A 13016-nucleotide genomic window follows, 5' to 3' on the forward strand; every position below is an offset into this window, starting at 1 on the left:
GATTCTTTCCCACCTCTGATTTCTATCCTCCCAACTTTCCCCAGAAGTATCCACTCTTCTCTTTGTGTGTGTTTATGTGTTTGTGTATCTTTTCTTCCCAGCCAAATCCACACCTGTTAAGGATTTAACTATTTATAATGGCCTTAGAGTCCTTTTTTCCTGTGTCAGTGTATGTGGTTACCGAATACTAGGTGTCAGTTTGGGGTTTTTTTTTTTTTACCATTGTTTATTTGGATTTCAACAAAACATATTTGAAACTCTTTTCCCCTAGAGTTAACTGTTGTGCTATTTATTCCTATGCATTATGCATTATGAACTTTGATGCGCTATTTATTCCTATGCATATGCATTATGAACTTTGATGTAGAATAAATTCTCTGATTAGTTTTCCAAACCTGTGACAAAGCACTTTTGATGCAAGGTTGCAGAAACACAAAGAAATGGTTTCTGAGCTAGATGGCAGGCAGCAAGAATTGATGAAGGTGCCAAGAACTGCTGACTTGCTTTTGTCCATGGCTTTGTATTTTGTAGACTTAAATATGTGTTAATCCTTAAAGGATTAAGGGATTATAATAGAGGGTCTATGCACAGTAAATGCAATAAAATAGAGATATTAAATCATGCAGCTGAATGTCAGATTTACTTCCCACAAATACCTGGGTAAACCTAGTACATGAGGAAATCAGTTTTCATTTTTGAAATTATCCCATTAAAAAAAATTCTTTATAGAGAACACCTCTCCCTCCGTCTCTCCCTCTCACCGCACACACATCCCTTTGTATAGCTATTTAATTGAAAGAAAGAAATACATGGTCAGACTTGCTACCATTATACATCAATTTATTTTATGCATGTTTTTGTGGAACATTGTAAGGTTTTTAACACGTGCTCTTGTGACATGCTGGGAAAATTTGTCCTCCCTTTTTCATAGATTTAGTTTGACCATTTTTTAGGCTGTAATAATGTATGAGCATTTTCATTTTAACTCAGTTACTGCACAGCTATCTTTCTATGGAAGAACAATAGATGTATTTAAGAACAGTTTTTGAATAGACAATGCAGAAAGAAATGAGGCATTTATTTTGTACCATTCATCTCTTTCTTGCGTCTATTTAATGCTTCTGATTTTTGTTTTTTAATTTCAAAAGTTGAGAAAATTAACCAAAGTAGCCTTGGTTATTATCAAGTTGCTTTAACTCTGAAACTTTTTAGGGGGTTGGGTTAATTCTATTTCTAAACTTTCCTTAGTTTGTTACTTATTATATAAGAATGGTTTAGGCTTTGAATCCTTATTTACAAGAGATAAGAATTATGAGAATGATTATGTGTTTTTGAGGCATAAAGCTAACCCAGAATTGACACACACCCCTACCCTTGCATCATTTGTTTCACAAATAACTTAAATTATTATTGGGAGAATATAAAATAGGTCAGAATTTTAGTATTGGAGAGTAGAGTACAGGGCATAGAATAGAAAGGAATTATCAGGCCGCTCTTATTGTTGCCCTTTTCACCCTTGTTTCTTTCCTTTTTTGATAGCTATACAAAATCGTAATCCTGTGTGGTATCAGGCTCTGACTCATGGTCTTAATGAAGAACAAAGGAAACAGTTACAGGATATAGCAACTCTGGCCGATCAAAGAAGAGCAGCGCATGGTATGTTAATTGATCACAACCCCTGTTTAATGCGATTAATGATTTGATACCTCTTTAAAATTTTATATTAAATTATTTTAAATTATGTAAAAGTTACAGTTGTAAAAGTTACAGTTGTTGCAGTTGATAGGAGTTCACTCTAACCTGAAGGAATAGAAATGAAGAAATTAATGTGTTTGACTATAGTTTACTGATCCTAAGTGTAGCTGAAGACTATTTTCAATATGCAGAAGCTTTAAGAAGGTTGCTCAAGCTCATGGTGATGGCTTGATAGTTGAAAATACTATTAAAAGTGTAAAACACTTTTATGAGAACTGCTCTTTCTTAAAAGTGTATTAAAGAAAAATCACAGACATTATCTTTTCATCTTTAAACATTTGCAGTCAATATGCATTTCAAAAGAGAACATTTTAGATACAGCTTAGCCTAATAATTTTCTATGTCTTATTATTATTAGTCAAACTGGTTTTTATATTCAAAGAAGGGTCCTCCTTATAAAAAAAAGCCTAGCTTTCTAAAGTGTTTTTTTTATATTTGGATTTGCTTGCATTAGATTCACTAGCTGTTATTCCTTTTGGAAATTGGATCCTATTTAACTCAAAATGTGGTATTCGAAGATTTTTTTTAAAAATAGGAAATGAAAAGTTGGCTAAGAAGTCTACAGAATACAACAGGAGAGAGAACTTTGAAACTAATATTAGTGAAGCTATTGTTAATGTTTATTAATTTCTTCTGTTCTCCAAAGTAGTAGAATGTTAAAATGCTCTATTAAACTATCACTTATTTGTTTTCTAGAATCCAAAATGATTGAGAAGCATGGAGGATACAAATTCAGTGCTCCAGTTGTGCCAAGCTCTTTCAATTTTGGAGGCCCGGCGCCAGGGATGAATTGAGTTATCACTTTTTTTCCTGCTTTGTGAGTGTAGTGAAGAGCTTGTGTTCCTCCTAGTAGTGGTTCCAGAACTGGTTCATGTTATATACTCTAAACTAATTGATCAATAGATGGACAAAAAAACCCAGGAGGTGGGACCTGATCATGCAACTTGGCACTGAAAAAGAAACCAGAGGGATTTTGGGGGAGGGAGGAAACTTGCGGGGGGTATTTTCTTTATTTTTTGAAGAAAGTAAGATTCTGACTGAAAGTTCAAGTGACACTGTGGAAATATGAAACAAGAGGGGATGTCATGAAGGCAGCTTTTCTTTTTCTGAGGAAAAATAGGCATGGGCTACAGGACTATTTAAAATGTCTCATTTACAGTATAAGCTCAAAGGTAGATGTAATTTTTACACCTATGAGTATTTGTCTGATTTCTGTCTCTTCCTCACCATTGGGTATCTATTCTTCATATGTACATAAGATAAGGTAATCGATAACCTTATTCAGTCTTCATCATTTCCTTCATCAAAGATTGTTTCTATGTAGATTATTGGACATTTATTATAGCACTACATAACTGATTAAAAGAAATCTGTAAATGAATTAGCACTTTCATATTGAAACAAGCCTGCTAGCCTATGTATAAAATAGCAAAATGGTTGCTGTTTATAAAAAGAAGGGATGTATTGGGGTGGGGGGCAGGGGTAATTTCAAGTTATTAATTTAAAAATGAACTAGCAATTTTGTACCTGGTGACTTTGTGGTGCGCTCACCTCTGATAGTGACTTGAATTCGGTATGTTAAAAGGGGTTAGTGGTATTTCATTGCTGCTAAAAAATGGCAACTCCCTCTGTGTCCTGTTTTTTCTTAAAGCTCTCAGTGTACAAGTGGATATTTGGATACAAGACCTTACCGTAGCAAGAAAGGTGATATTTGAAGCATGTAAATTGGATATAAAGTTCTACTCTTAAAGAGTTGATCAAAGAGTATGGCTAAACATCTATATATGCAATCTATTAAAAGAACTTAATTCGGCTATTATGTCTTGATTTGATTGCAGTGTTTTCCTAATTATAAATTTTTTTCCTCACTGGTCTGTTTTTATCTTGTACCTAGAAAGTGTACAGAATGTACACTTTTAAAATTTGACATTTAACACCTGCCTACCCCCATTTCCCTGTCTCCCTTACCCCTCTTGATTGTGGTATCTGATCTTAAATAGATAGGCTGAAGGCACATGGTTCCCTCCAAAAACCACTATTGATACCACTGCAAAAACAAGCCAGCAACAAGACAATGTAGAGAGGTTGGCTTACTTCCCTCTCTCCAAACTGCATGTTCAAAACTAAGCCTTTATTGATCTTAAACATCTGTCAGATGAGTCATACATTGAGTTATTTTTTTATATACATGTATACACACAATATTTCAAATTGAAAGCAACATCTCAATGGATTCAAAAATATTAAATCCTGTTATCTATAACAGACTAGAAAATTTATAACTGTAAAAATAAAACATGCACATATTGATATTTAAAATGCATAATGAAGAAAACCCATTGGTGTTGTGTATTTCTTGTATGCCAATAATTAAGCCACTATTGTTGGCACTGTTTGGTTTTCTATTTTAACACTGAAGGAGTGAAAATATTTCCTATATTTATGAATTTACTATGAAAATCTTGGCAAAAAAAAAAAAGAATTGTCTGTCTAAAATGTGTAGGTGAAAACTGTTAATCAAGTATGTTTCTACTTTTTCCCCCCAAGTTGGACACCATCTGTATACCCTAGGTTGCTTAAGGGGATTTCACTATTATATAAAATCAATAAAATTAAAATGGAGTAGTTGTATATATGCAACATTGTGTACAGAGGGGAGATATTGAATAGTATTAAACATTTTTGTCTTCCTTTACCTTTTATCCCCTTTACCTAATACTTAGTCTACTTTTTTAAATTTCAGACTTCACTGCTCTTTGAATTGATAATTCCAGTTTTCACATTGTTATTGGAAAACCATATCTAATAAAGGTTTCAGTTATTCCCGTGCACAGTATGAAAATTCTCATTTGCTGAGGTTTTGTTTCAAGAAAATGTATTGGTATGTCTTTGAGAACAAGTTTTATTGTTTCCTCTGTCATACAATCCAAACTAATTTCCATTTATGGATTTTTAACAAATTAAAGACCTTAAAATTAAACTATATTTAATATTAAATAATGTTCAAATGGTAGTTTCTCATGCATCAAATATATACCTCAATTATTTTTAGTATTTCCTTAAATTTAACATCAAATTAGTTTCTTACAGATTATGAGTCTTGATATATCTGTTTCTAGATAAGGTTGTAGGACTGTTGATAACTTTGTGAATATTTATAAACATAATTGCATATAGATTTTAACAGTATTTCCCATAATTTCACTAACCTATAACTTAATTTTTAATTTATAGAAGTTAATTCTGATTTTGGGTTTCAGTATGTTTCTTTTAGTGGCTGATGTTGTAAATTCTTCACTTTTTTGTAAATTGAAGTATTCCATCTATTTAAAAGTTCATCCGTTTCTCTGCAGGTTATAAAATGGTGGTTGCTAAACGTACACACTTTATCGAGATATAACTGTTATGTTCACTTCTGGAAGAAACCAAAGTGTAGAGCAGGGTTGGCCAACCACAGCCCTTTGGCTATATATGCTTTTCTTCAGCCCCAGATGTAGCCCCTGAAGCAAGCATGAAGCAAAAGTCATTAAGAATTGTATTAATGACTAAACCAGGTCTTTGGGAAGATCAAGCACAATAATTCCTTAAGCATAGAAGGCATTAAAAAGCATTTGTTAAATGACCTAAAGTTACATTAAAACATACCAGTTATTAAAATATCAGCTCTGTTCTATATTATTTAAGTTTCGGTGAAGATTTTCTGTGACTATTTGTCAGTGTCTGCCTCAATTTTAGGTTTTACCCTTGATGAAGTCGGCTACTATTGCAGTAGCATTAAACACTTTGGTGCTTGTGTTCCTTATATAGAGAAAACTAGGTTCTCACCTAGAAATCCAGGATTCTGTCACTATGGGAGGAATATATTTTGTTTTTTAATTTTTATTTTTCACTTAGAGTTGACATTCAATACTATTATATTAGTTTCAGGTGGTATAGCATAGTGTTGAGACATATAGTTTATGAAGTGATCCGCCCGATTACCCACCTGGCACTATACATAGTTATTATTGCCTATTCTCTATGCAGTAGGGGACTATATTGTAACTACCAATTTGTACTCAATCCCTTCATCTTTTCTACCCAGCTCCCCAACCCCTCACCCATCTGGCATTCACCAGTTCTCAGTATCTATAAAAGTAACATTGTGTGAGGTAATTCCCCTTTCAGGTTGTAAGCACAGGTGATAGATAATTCCTTTATCTGCTTTCGTGTGTATAGATTGAAATTTGTGAGTTAATGTCTTTAAGTCCTATGTTTAAATTCCTCCTATCAGGCTTTTAATGTTCCTTTCAAAACTTAATAAACGCAAACTAGAAATACAGGGGAACTTCTTCAACCTGAAAAAAGGTATCTACCAAAAACCTTAAAACTATTGGACTTAATGATGAAAGACTTGAAAACTTTACCCACCCTAAGATCAAGAGCCAGACAAGCATTACCCTTTGACACTTCTATTCATGGTACATGAGGTTCTACCCAGAGCAATTAGGCAAGAAGAGGAAATAAAGACATCCAGATTGAAACTATATTGGCAGATTACATCATCTTACAGAAACCTCTAAGGTGTCCACACAAAAAGAGCTAATGTTTTCAAGGTTGCAGGCACAGATCAATATACAAAATCAGTTATATTTCTATATGGCAATGAAACCAAAGTGGAATTAAGAAAATTCCATGTACAATAGCGTCAAAAATACTTAGGAAAAAAGTGAAAACTAATCTGTTGAAAGAAGACCTAAATAAATGGACAGCCCATGTTCATGAATAGGAAGATAATACCATGAGTATGCCAGTACTCCCCAGATTGATCTATAAATTCTTTAATTACTAAAATATCCCAGCTACCTTTTTGCAGGAATTGACAAAACATCTTAAAATTTGTTTGGAAATACAAGGGATTCAGAATAGCCAAAACAATCTTGAATCTGAACATGATTTAGTAATCACGACAGTGGTACTAGTGTAAGGATAGACACTGACCAGTGGAATAAAATTGAGTCCAAAATAAACCATTAAATCTGTGGTCAGCTGATTTTCGACAAGGGTGCCAAGACCATTAAATGTATGAAAGAATCTTCTCAACAAATGGTTCTAAGACAGCTAGGTATCTACATACAAAAGCATGAAGTTGGACCCTTACCTCACACCACCCACAAAAATTAACTCAAAATGGTTCAAAGATTTATATATAAGATCTTAAACTACAAAAGTCTTAAAAAATGTAGGCGTAAGTCTTTGTGACTATGAATTAGGCAACAACGGTTTCTTGGATATAACGCAAAAGCAACAACAAAAAATAGATGACTTGGACTTCATCAAAATTTAAGTTTTCATGCGTCAAATGACACTTTTCAGAAAGTGAAGAAAATCCAGAGAAAATATTTGCAAATCCTGAGTATATAGGAACGTTTACAGCTTGCAACAAAAATAGGAAAGAATCCAAGTAGACACTTCTCCAAGATAAATGGCCAATATCATTGAAAAAGATGCTCAGCATCACTAGTCATTAGGGAAATGCAAATCAATAAAAATGAATAATTTCACCTATTAGCATGATCAAGGAGGACAATTACAAGTATTGGTGACAATACGGAGAAATTAGAAACATTGCTGATAACATAAAATGCTAATCTGTTGGAGAAAAGTTTGGCAATTCTTCAAAGGTTGAAAATAGTACCACCCAGCAATTCCACTCCTGGATGTATATATTCAAGAGAAATGAAATGCATGTCCACACAATTTGTACATGGTTGTTCATACTAGCATAGCCAAAAGGTGGAAACAACCCAAGTAGTTGTCAGTTGAAGAATGTATGAACAATACTGTGGTACATCCATAAAACTATATTTGGCAAGAAAAAGTAGTTATGTGCTACAGCGAGGGTGAACTTGAAAACAGTGAAGTCAGAAGATTCCATTTATAGAAATGTCTAGAATTGGCAAATATATAGAAACAGGAGATGAGAGGTTGCCGGGGCAGGGAGGAGGAAATGAAGAGCAACTGCCTTATAATGGTGCAGGGTTTCTTCTGGGGAAGATGAAATGTTTTGACTTAGATATTGGTCATAGTTGCATAGCCTTGTGGATATACTTAAAACTACTGAAGTATACATTTTAAAATGGTTTTATGGTATATGAATATCGATAATTTTCATTTAAAAGTGAGCCTCAAATTTGGTTAAAGTTCCCTAAAGTGTAACATGAGATATCACCATATTAGGGGGAAAAGTCTTTAGGATCATATTCCCAAATTTCGTCTTGCTATTTTTTAAAAAATGCCACTACTTTTGGCACCCAAGCTGGTGCCAAAGTTGGGGCAGGGGAATAATCCTTAAAACTTTTTCTGTAAATGTTTAATCTCTTTATAAATTTCAATGTAATACATAGTATTAGAAATTTAAGACTAAGCCAAACTTCCCCCAAAATTACAGCACTTAAGTGTTTTTCTATAAAATGTTATCGCTTACTTGAAAACATGAGCTTCGTCTTTTAAAAAAATTCTCATTTCGTCTCGAGTATGTTTTCCCAGAAAATGTTAAAAACTGGTTTCATTCATGGACTATCCACTATTTAACTCTACTGCTGAAAACACCAGACTTACTATGTATATTAATGAAACTTGGTTTTCCTTTTGTCTGGAGTGTTCTACTTTAGATTTAAGCAAATGTAATTAGAAGCCAAAATGATTAGAATCTTGTGGAGGTATGAAGCTTTAAAGGGACACCTGGAATCTTCAGGGGCTTTAAAAGATTTTTAACATTTTCCTTTTAGTTTGCCACTAAAACTCAATACACATTACCCATAGTTGGTAAACTTTGGAGCTCACTCACTTAGATGATTTTTCAAAGATATAATGAATGGGATTAACAAGTGATCCAAGGGTAGGCTTGGTAAAATGGAAAAATTGCATTCATACTGGAATTACATCAGCTTGCAATAAAGGGAATTATGAGATTACCTACTAATAAAACATTACTAGTTGTATTACAGCTATGCTTTTGTCAGCTATATACTGAGAACCATTTATATGAGATCAAAAGGAACATTTTAAGTAGCCTAATCACACACTTCCAAAACGGATTCTAATTAAGCCCTGATTAATCCTTTTAGTGTGGAAGTTGAGTGAGATTAACTAAATGAGCTTAGTCTACAGACCAAGGACTCAACTCTAGGTCCATGAGCCTCTATGAAACTACAGCAGTTTTTCACAGCTTTCATCCAAAATCGCAAAGGATCTATCAAAGTTCTCAAGAACCACTGCTGTAGACCAGTGGTCCCCAGCGACTGGTGCTATGAAAATCTAATGCTTGACGATCTGAGGTGGAGCTGAGGCAGCAATAGTGATGGGGGGCAGCCTCAAGCACAGATGCTTTCCTCGCTCGTCTCTCGTTGTGCAGCCTGCTTCCTAATAGACCACAGACGGGTACTGGTCTGTGGCCCAGGGGTTGGGCCCTGCTGTAGACTATTAAAGTGAGAACTGGAGAACGAATAGGCTAACATTAAGCACTTGAATGCATCTGATAGGAACTGTGCTACATGTTTACCTACATTCTCATATATCCTTCCAATCATACCATACCGTAAGTGGTTTTTACCTTACAGATGAGACAACAGGTTCTGAGATAAGTGACACATCTACAGTCACAGCTCCCAATGGAGAGAGCAAGCTACTAGTTTGGTTTTGAATTCTTTAGTTTAAAAAATTTACAAATTCATAATTTCAATTCATTACAGAAATAAATAAATCTGTTACCTATTAACACCCTCTCTGAGATACTTTTAAGAGTTTAATGTCATTCTCATCATCTTTTTTTCTACACTTTCATGGCTACATCACTGTACAAATATGCCAAAATCAATTCTCCAGAAAGTTTTGAGTTACTGAAAGAAATGTTTAAAAAAACATTTTTTAAAGAGGGATAGAAATAAACTATTTGGAAAACTGGGCAAAATGGCCCAGCTTTAAAAGCCTAGACTAGCACTGGTTGGAAATTAAATGTTTTCAAGTCATTAAAATATAATAAGAGATAAGGAACAGGAGGTGATTTCGGGAAAAATCTGAAGATAATGGATGGCCCTGAATACTTTGTACATTTGAACTCTTCTATAGTCACTGGTAAATACTGTTAACACAAAGTTCTATTACACGTGACAAAATCAGAATTAAGGTTTCTCCCTGAATCAGATTTGAATTACAGCGTCCTATCCGCCACCATCAGTCAATTTTTACAACTACTCTTTAAGTTCTGGAGATACGAAGATGTCCTGTAACTGCAACTTACAATTAAAGAGTAATTTAAAATTATTTTTGAGATTCTGTATTAGTGTTTTAAGTAGTAGACTACAGGCATGGGTCTTAGTAATAAATGACTAAACTGCATAATAGTATTAGGATTCTTTTATTAACATTTCTATTTACTAGACACATATAACATCAGGAAGGTACAAAGTATAAATTAAAACACCTTGTTTTTCATCTGAACTCTATTTCCCTCTGACAAAGAGAATCTCCATTGGGTACAAGACTATTTTAAGTGAGCCAATTCTTTCAGTTTCAAGTAACCTAATCCAATTTTGTGTCACATTTTTTATTTTTAGAAGGGCGTAAAAAATAACTTCTAAAGAATATGTAGTCAAAGGACACTCAAAGTCCTATTTTCCTTCGAATAGCATTTAAGCACCAACTGCAACTGTAATTTGGTTAGGGTCAGCCTGCCCCTTACTCTCTATCAAAAAGGTTATCGTTAAAATCTCAAATCAGGCTCAATTGTAAATCAAAACATTTTAATTATCCTCACTTAGACGAAGGCTGTCTTTAACTTCCTTTTGATTTAACCCCTTGGTCATTCCAAAATCACCTGAAATGTAAAAGGAACCTAACCTTATCCAGCGCTAATTTTTGCAAGCAGAACACAAACCTGTAACAACGGGCCAACCTCCTCATTCTTCGTTAACTCAATTCTATATGGAATGCCAGATCTAACAAACGTTGAGTCTATCTATACATTTTATCTCACCTTTACTCAGCCTGGTTACCAAAGCGAATGAATACTTACTGAATACTTCTGAAATGGCTAGTATTCCCAGTAGCATAGAAAAAGTTTGGCTTAAGATCTACGAAAGTTACCTAAACTTCACAACTAATTTGTATCCATTCTTAATAGGTTTGGGGAGCCTAAGTCAATGCTTTTCCCCGCTTCTGACTTTCCTTTACTTCGCGACACACAAGGTATGTCGCGACACCATTACAGACTACTTCAGGTTTTGAACCTAAACAACATGCAAGCGCAAAAGGATCCGCAGCATCTCCCAGCAGAGTCCAAGACCATCGCCCCGTTGCCAAGCTCCGCCGACACTTTAGCAGAGGCAGGAGGCTCCCCTCCCAACGAACGGTGATGCCCCGACGACCGCAGAAGCACAGGGAGGCTTGGCAGCCAGTGACCGGCATACAGCAGCTCTGGAGAAAGCAGAGCCTTCTCCCAAGTTCAAAGGCCTCCGCTGGCATCGAGAGCCCCCAAGGAGCTGTAAGGCTTCTCATCCTAACCTACCCCTCCCGACCACTTCCCTCCCAAAGGGTGACACTCGATAATCGCTAGACAAAGCCCAACCAGTATCCAGGACGCGCTCCAACAAGCCCACCGGGAGAGCCAAGGCCACATCCCAGCCCCTTTGGGGAAAATGGCGCCAGTCACCTCTTCTCCCTCCCAGCTAGTCACAAGGACCAACCTCCCTCCCTCGCTACAAAATGGCGCCTCCCGCTGGGGCCCCAGAATCGGCATAATTCACTTGTCAGCCAGGCGGTGTCTGTCTGGGATGAGCAGTTCTGCCAACCAGTCAGACAGAGGAACTTTGATTCCGCACTTCACGCAAGCCACTCAGGCGCTAGCTTTAAGGCCTGACGTAACGAAAATAAGGCGTGGATAAGGCGGTCTCGTCGCGCATCGCCTAAATTTGAGCCAATGGCAAGCAGAAGGCGTCCAGTGAATGACGTAGTGACAGCCCAATGGAGACTGGGGGCGGGCTTCAGACTCGCTATGCGGGTTGCGGGGCCTGGGGGCCGGGCGGCTGTTTCCTGTCCTGGTGCATGGTGGTCGGACGAAGGAATTGTTGGAAAATTTTCTCGGAGGTTCGTATATAAATGTGTTTTTACCCAGTGTGCATTATTCTCCGCCCGGCCGCCGCCCTCAGCGCTGCGGCGTGGGCCCAGTCGGGCCCCGACTCTGACTCCAGCTGCTTAGCCTCCGCGGCAGGCCCTGCCGATTCTACGGCCGGCCGCGGCAGCGGCGCCTGGGCAGAAGCGGAGTTTATTAATAACCCGCGGCCGCCACTCTGGGGCGGCGGAGCGTTTCTCACTGAGGACGCCACCCCCCACCCCTAGTCTCTGCGCGCTGTGCCCCGCCTGTTCCCCTCAGGGGGCCGCCGAGGGGAGGGAGTGAAGGAGGGAAGGGTGGAGCCCTTTGGATCTGGGTAGCGCTTCTCGGCTTGACCTCCGCGCGGAGCAAGTCCCCAGACGCCGCCGAGGCGAATCTCCTCCGGCTGGGACGTCGGGCCACGGTCCGCACTAGGCCTCAGCTGGGGCGCTGGCGGCAGGACTGGCCGAGGGCCCGCTCGGACCCCACCTGCAGATTGCTCCTAGAATTTCCTCCCACCCAGTTCGTGCACAGATCACTTGTTCCCCTCACTTTTTTTTATTTTTTATTTTTAGGCCACTGAGGCTTAACATCAAATATTAGAAGTTATTAATTTTATTTTTTCTTTTTCTCAGTTGTGGCCAAAGCGAACGAATCCTTCAGTTGCTTTGTAACATTGGGGAACGTGAACCAATTTTTACTCCATTCTCTTATGCTTTTTTTAACATTACGTTTTCCCGCAGTAACGAAATTAAGCAAAAAGTGGGAAAGAATACCATTGCTAAACCCATTATTTGTTTAAAATCAGGTTCAGTCTTTGCTTTGGACGTGTCTAATCAGCTGGTATAACCACGGGGTGGGGGGGATGGAGGAGGGATGTGGTGAAAATTGTAGGTTCGGTGTTGTCACCTTTGTCCTGAATCTTAGAAGATACGTGGATTTTGCTGTAGTTGACAAAAATCTGCAATATTAAATGTTATTTTAATATAAGTTCATTGTTAAATGTTTAGTAAGATAAATAAGGAGATCACGTAAAAGCTGATGAGATTTGTAACAGGCATATTTTGGAAATTTCACACACACACAAAAATATATTTTTAAAATAACAGCTTATCGGTATAATTCACATGCC

General features: G+C 37.1%; 2 protein-coding genes across 4 annotated transcripts in view; both read left to right on the plus strand.

The window, feature by feature from the left end:
* The window catches only part of IPO7 (importin 7), a 40466-nt gene extending 35714 nt beyond the window's left edge, over positions 1-4752 (plus strand). The window contains exons 24-25 of one of the 2 annotated variants that reach the window (XM_039863548.1): positions 1540-1656; positions 2452-4752. In XM_039863548.1, coding sequence (XP_039719482.1) covers positions 1540-1656; positions 2452-2549 — 215 coding nt within the window. In that variant the 3' untranslated portion in view covers positions 2550-4752. The remainder of the gene's footprint in view (positions 1-1539; positions 1657-2451) is intronic. The other variant, XM_039863549.1, reaches the window with a different exon arrangement.
* Positions 4753-11771: 7019 nt separating this feature from the next.
* The window catches only part of ZNF143 (zinc finger protein 143), a 39801-nt gene continuing 38556 nt past the window's right edge, over positions 11772-13016 (plus strand). The window contains exon 1 of one of the 2 annotated variants that reach the window (XM_039863550.1): positions 11772-11880. The gene's annotated coding sequence lies outside the window, so the exon portion shown is untranslated. The remainder of the gene's footprint in view (positions 11881-13016) is intronic. The other variant, XM_039863551.1, reaches the window with a different exon arrangement.

This window comes from Pteropus medius, unplaced genomic scaffold (genome assembly GCF_902729225.1).
Source record: "Pteropus medius unplaced genomic scaffold, Ma_sr-lr_union100, whole genome shotgun sequence".
Taxonomy (NCBI): Eukaryota; Metazoa; Chordata; class Mammalia; order Chiroptera; family Pteropodidae; genus Pteropus; species Pteropus medius.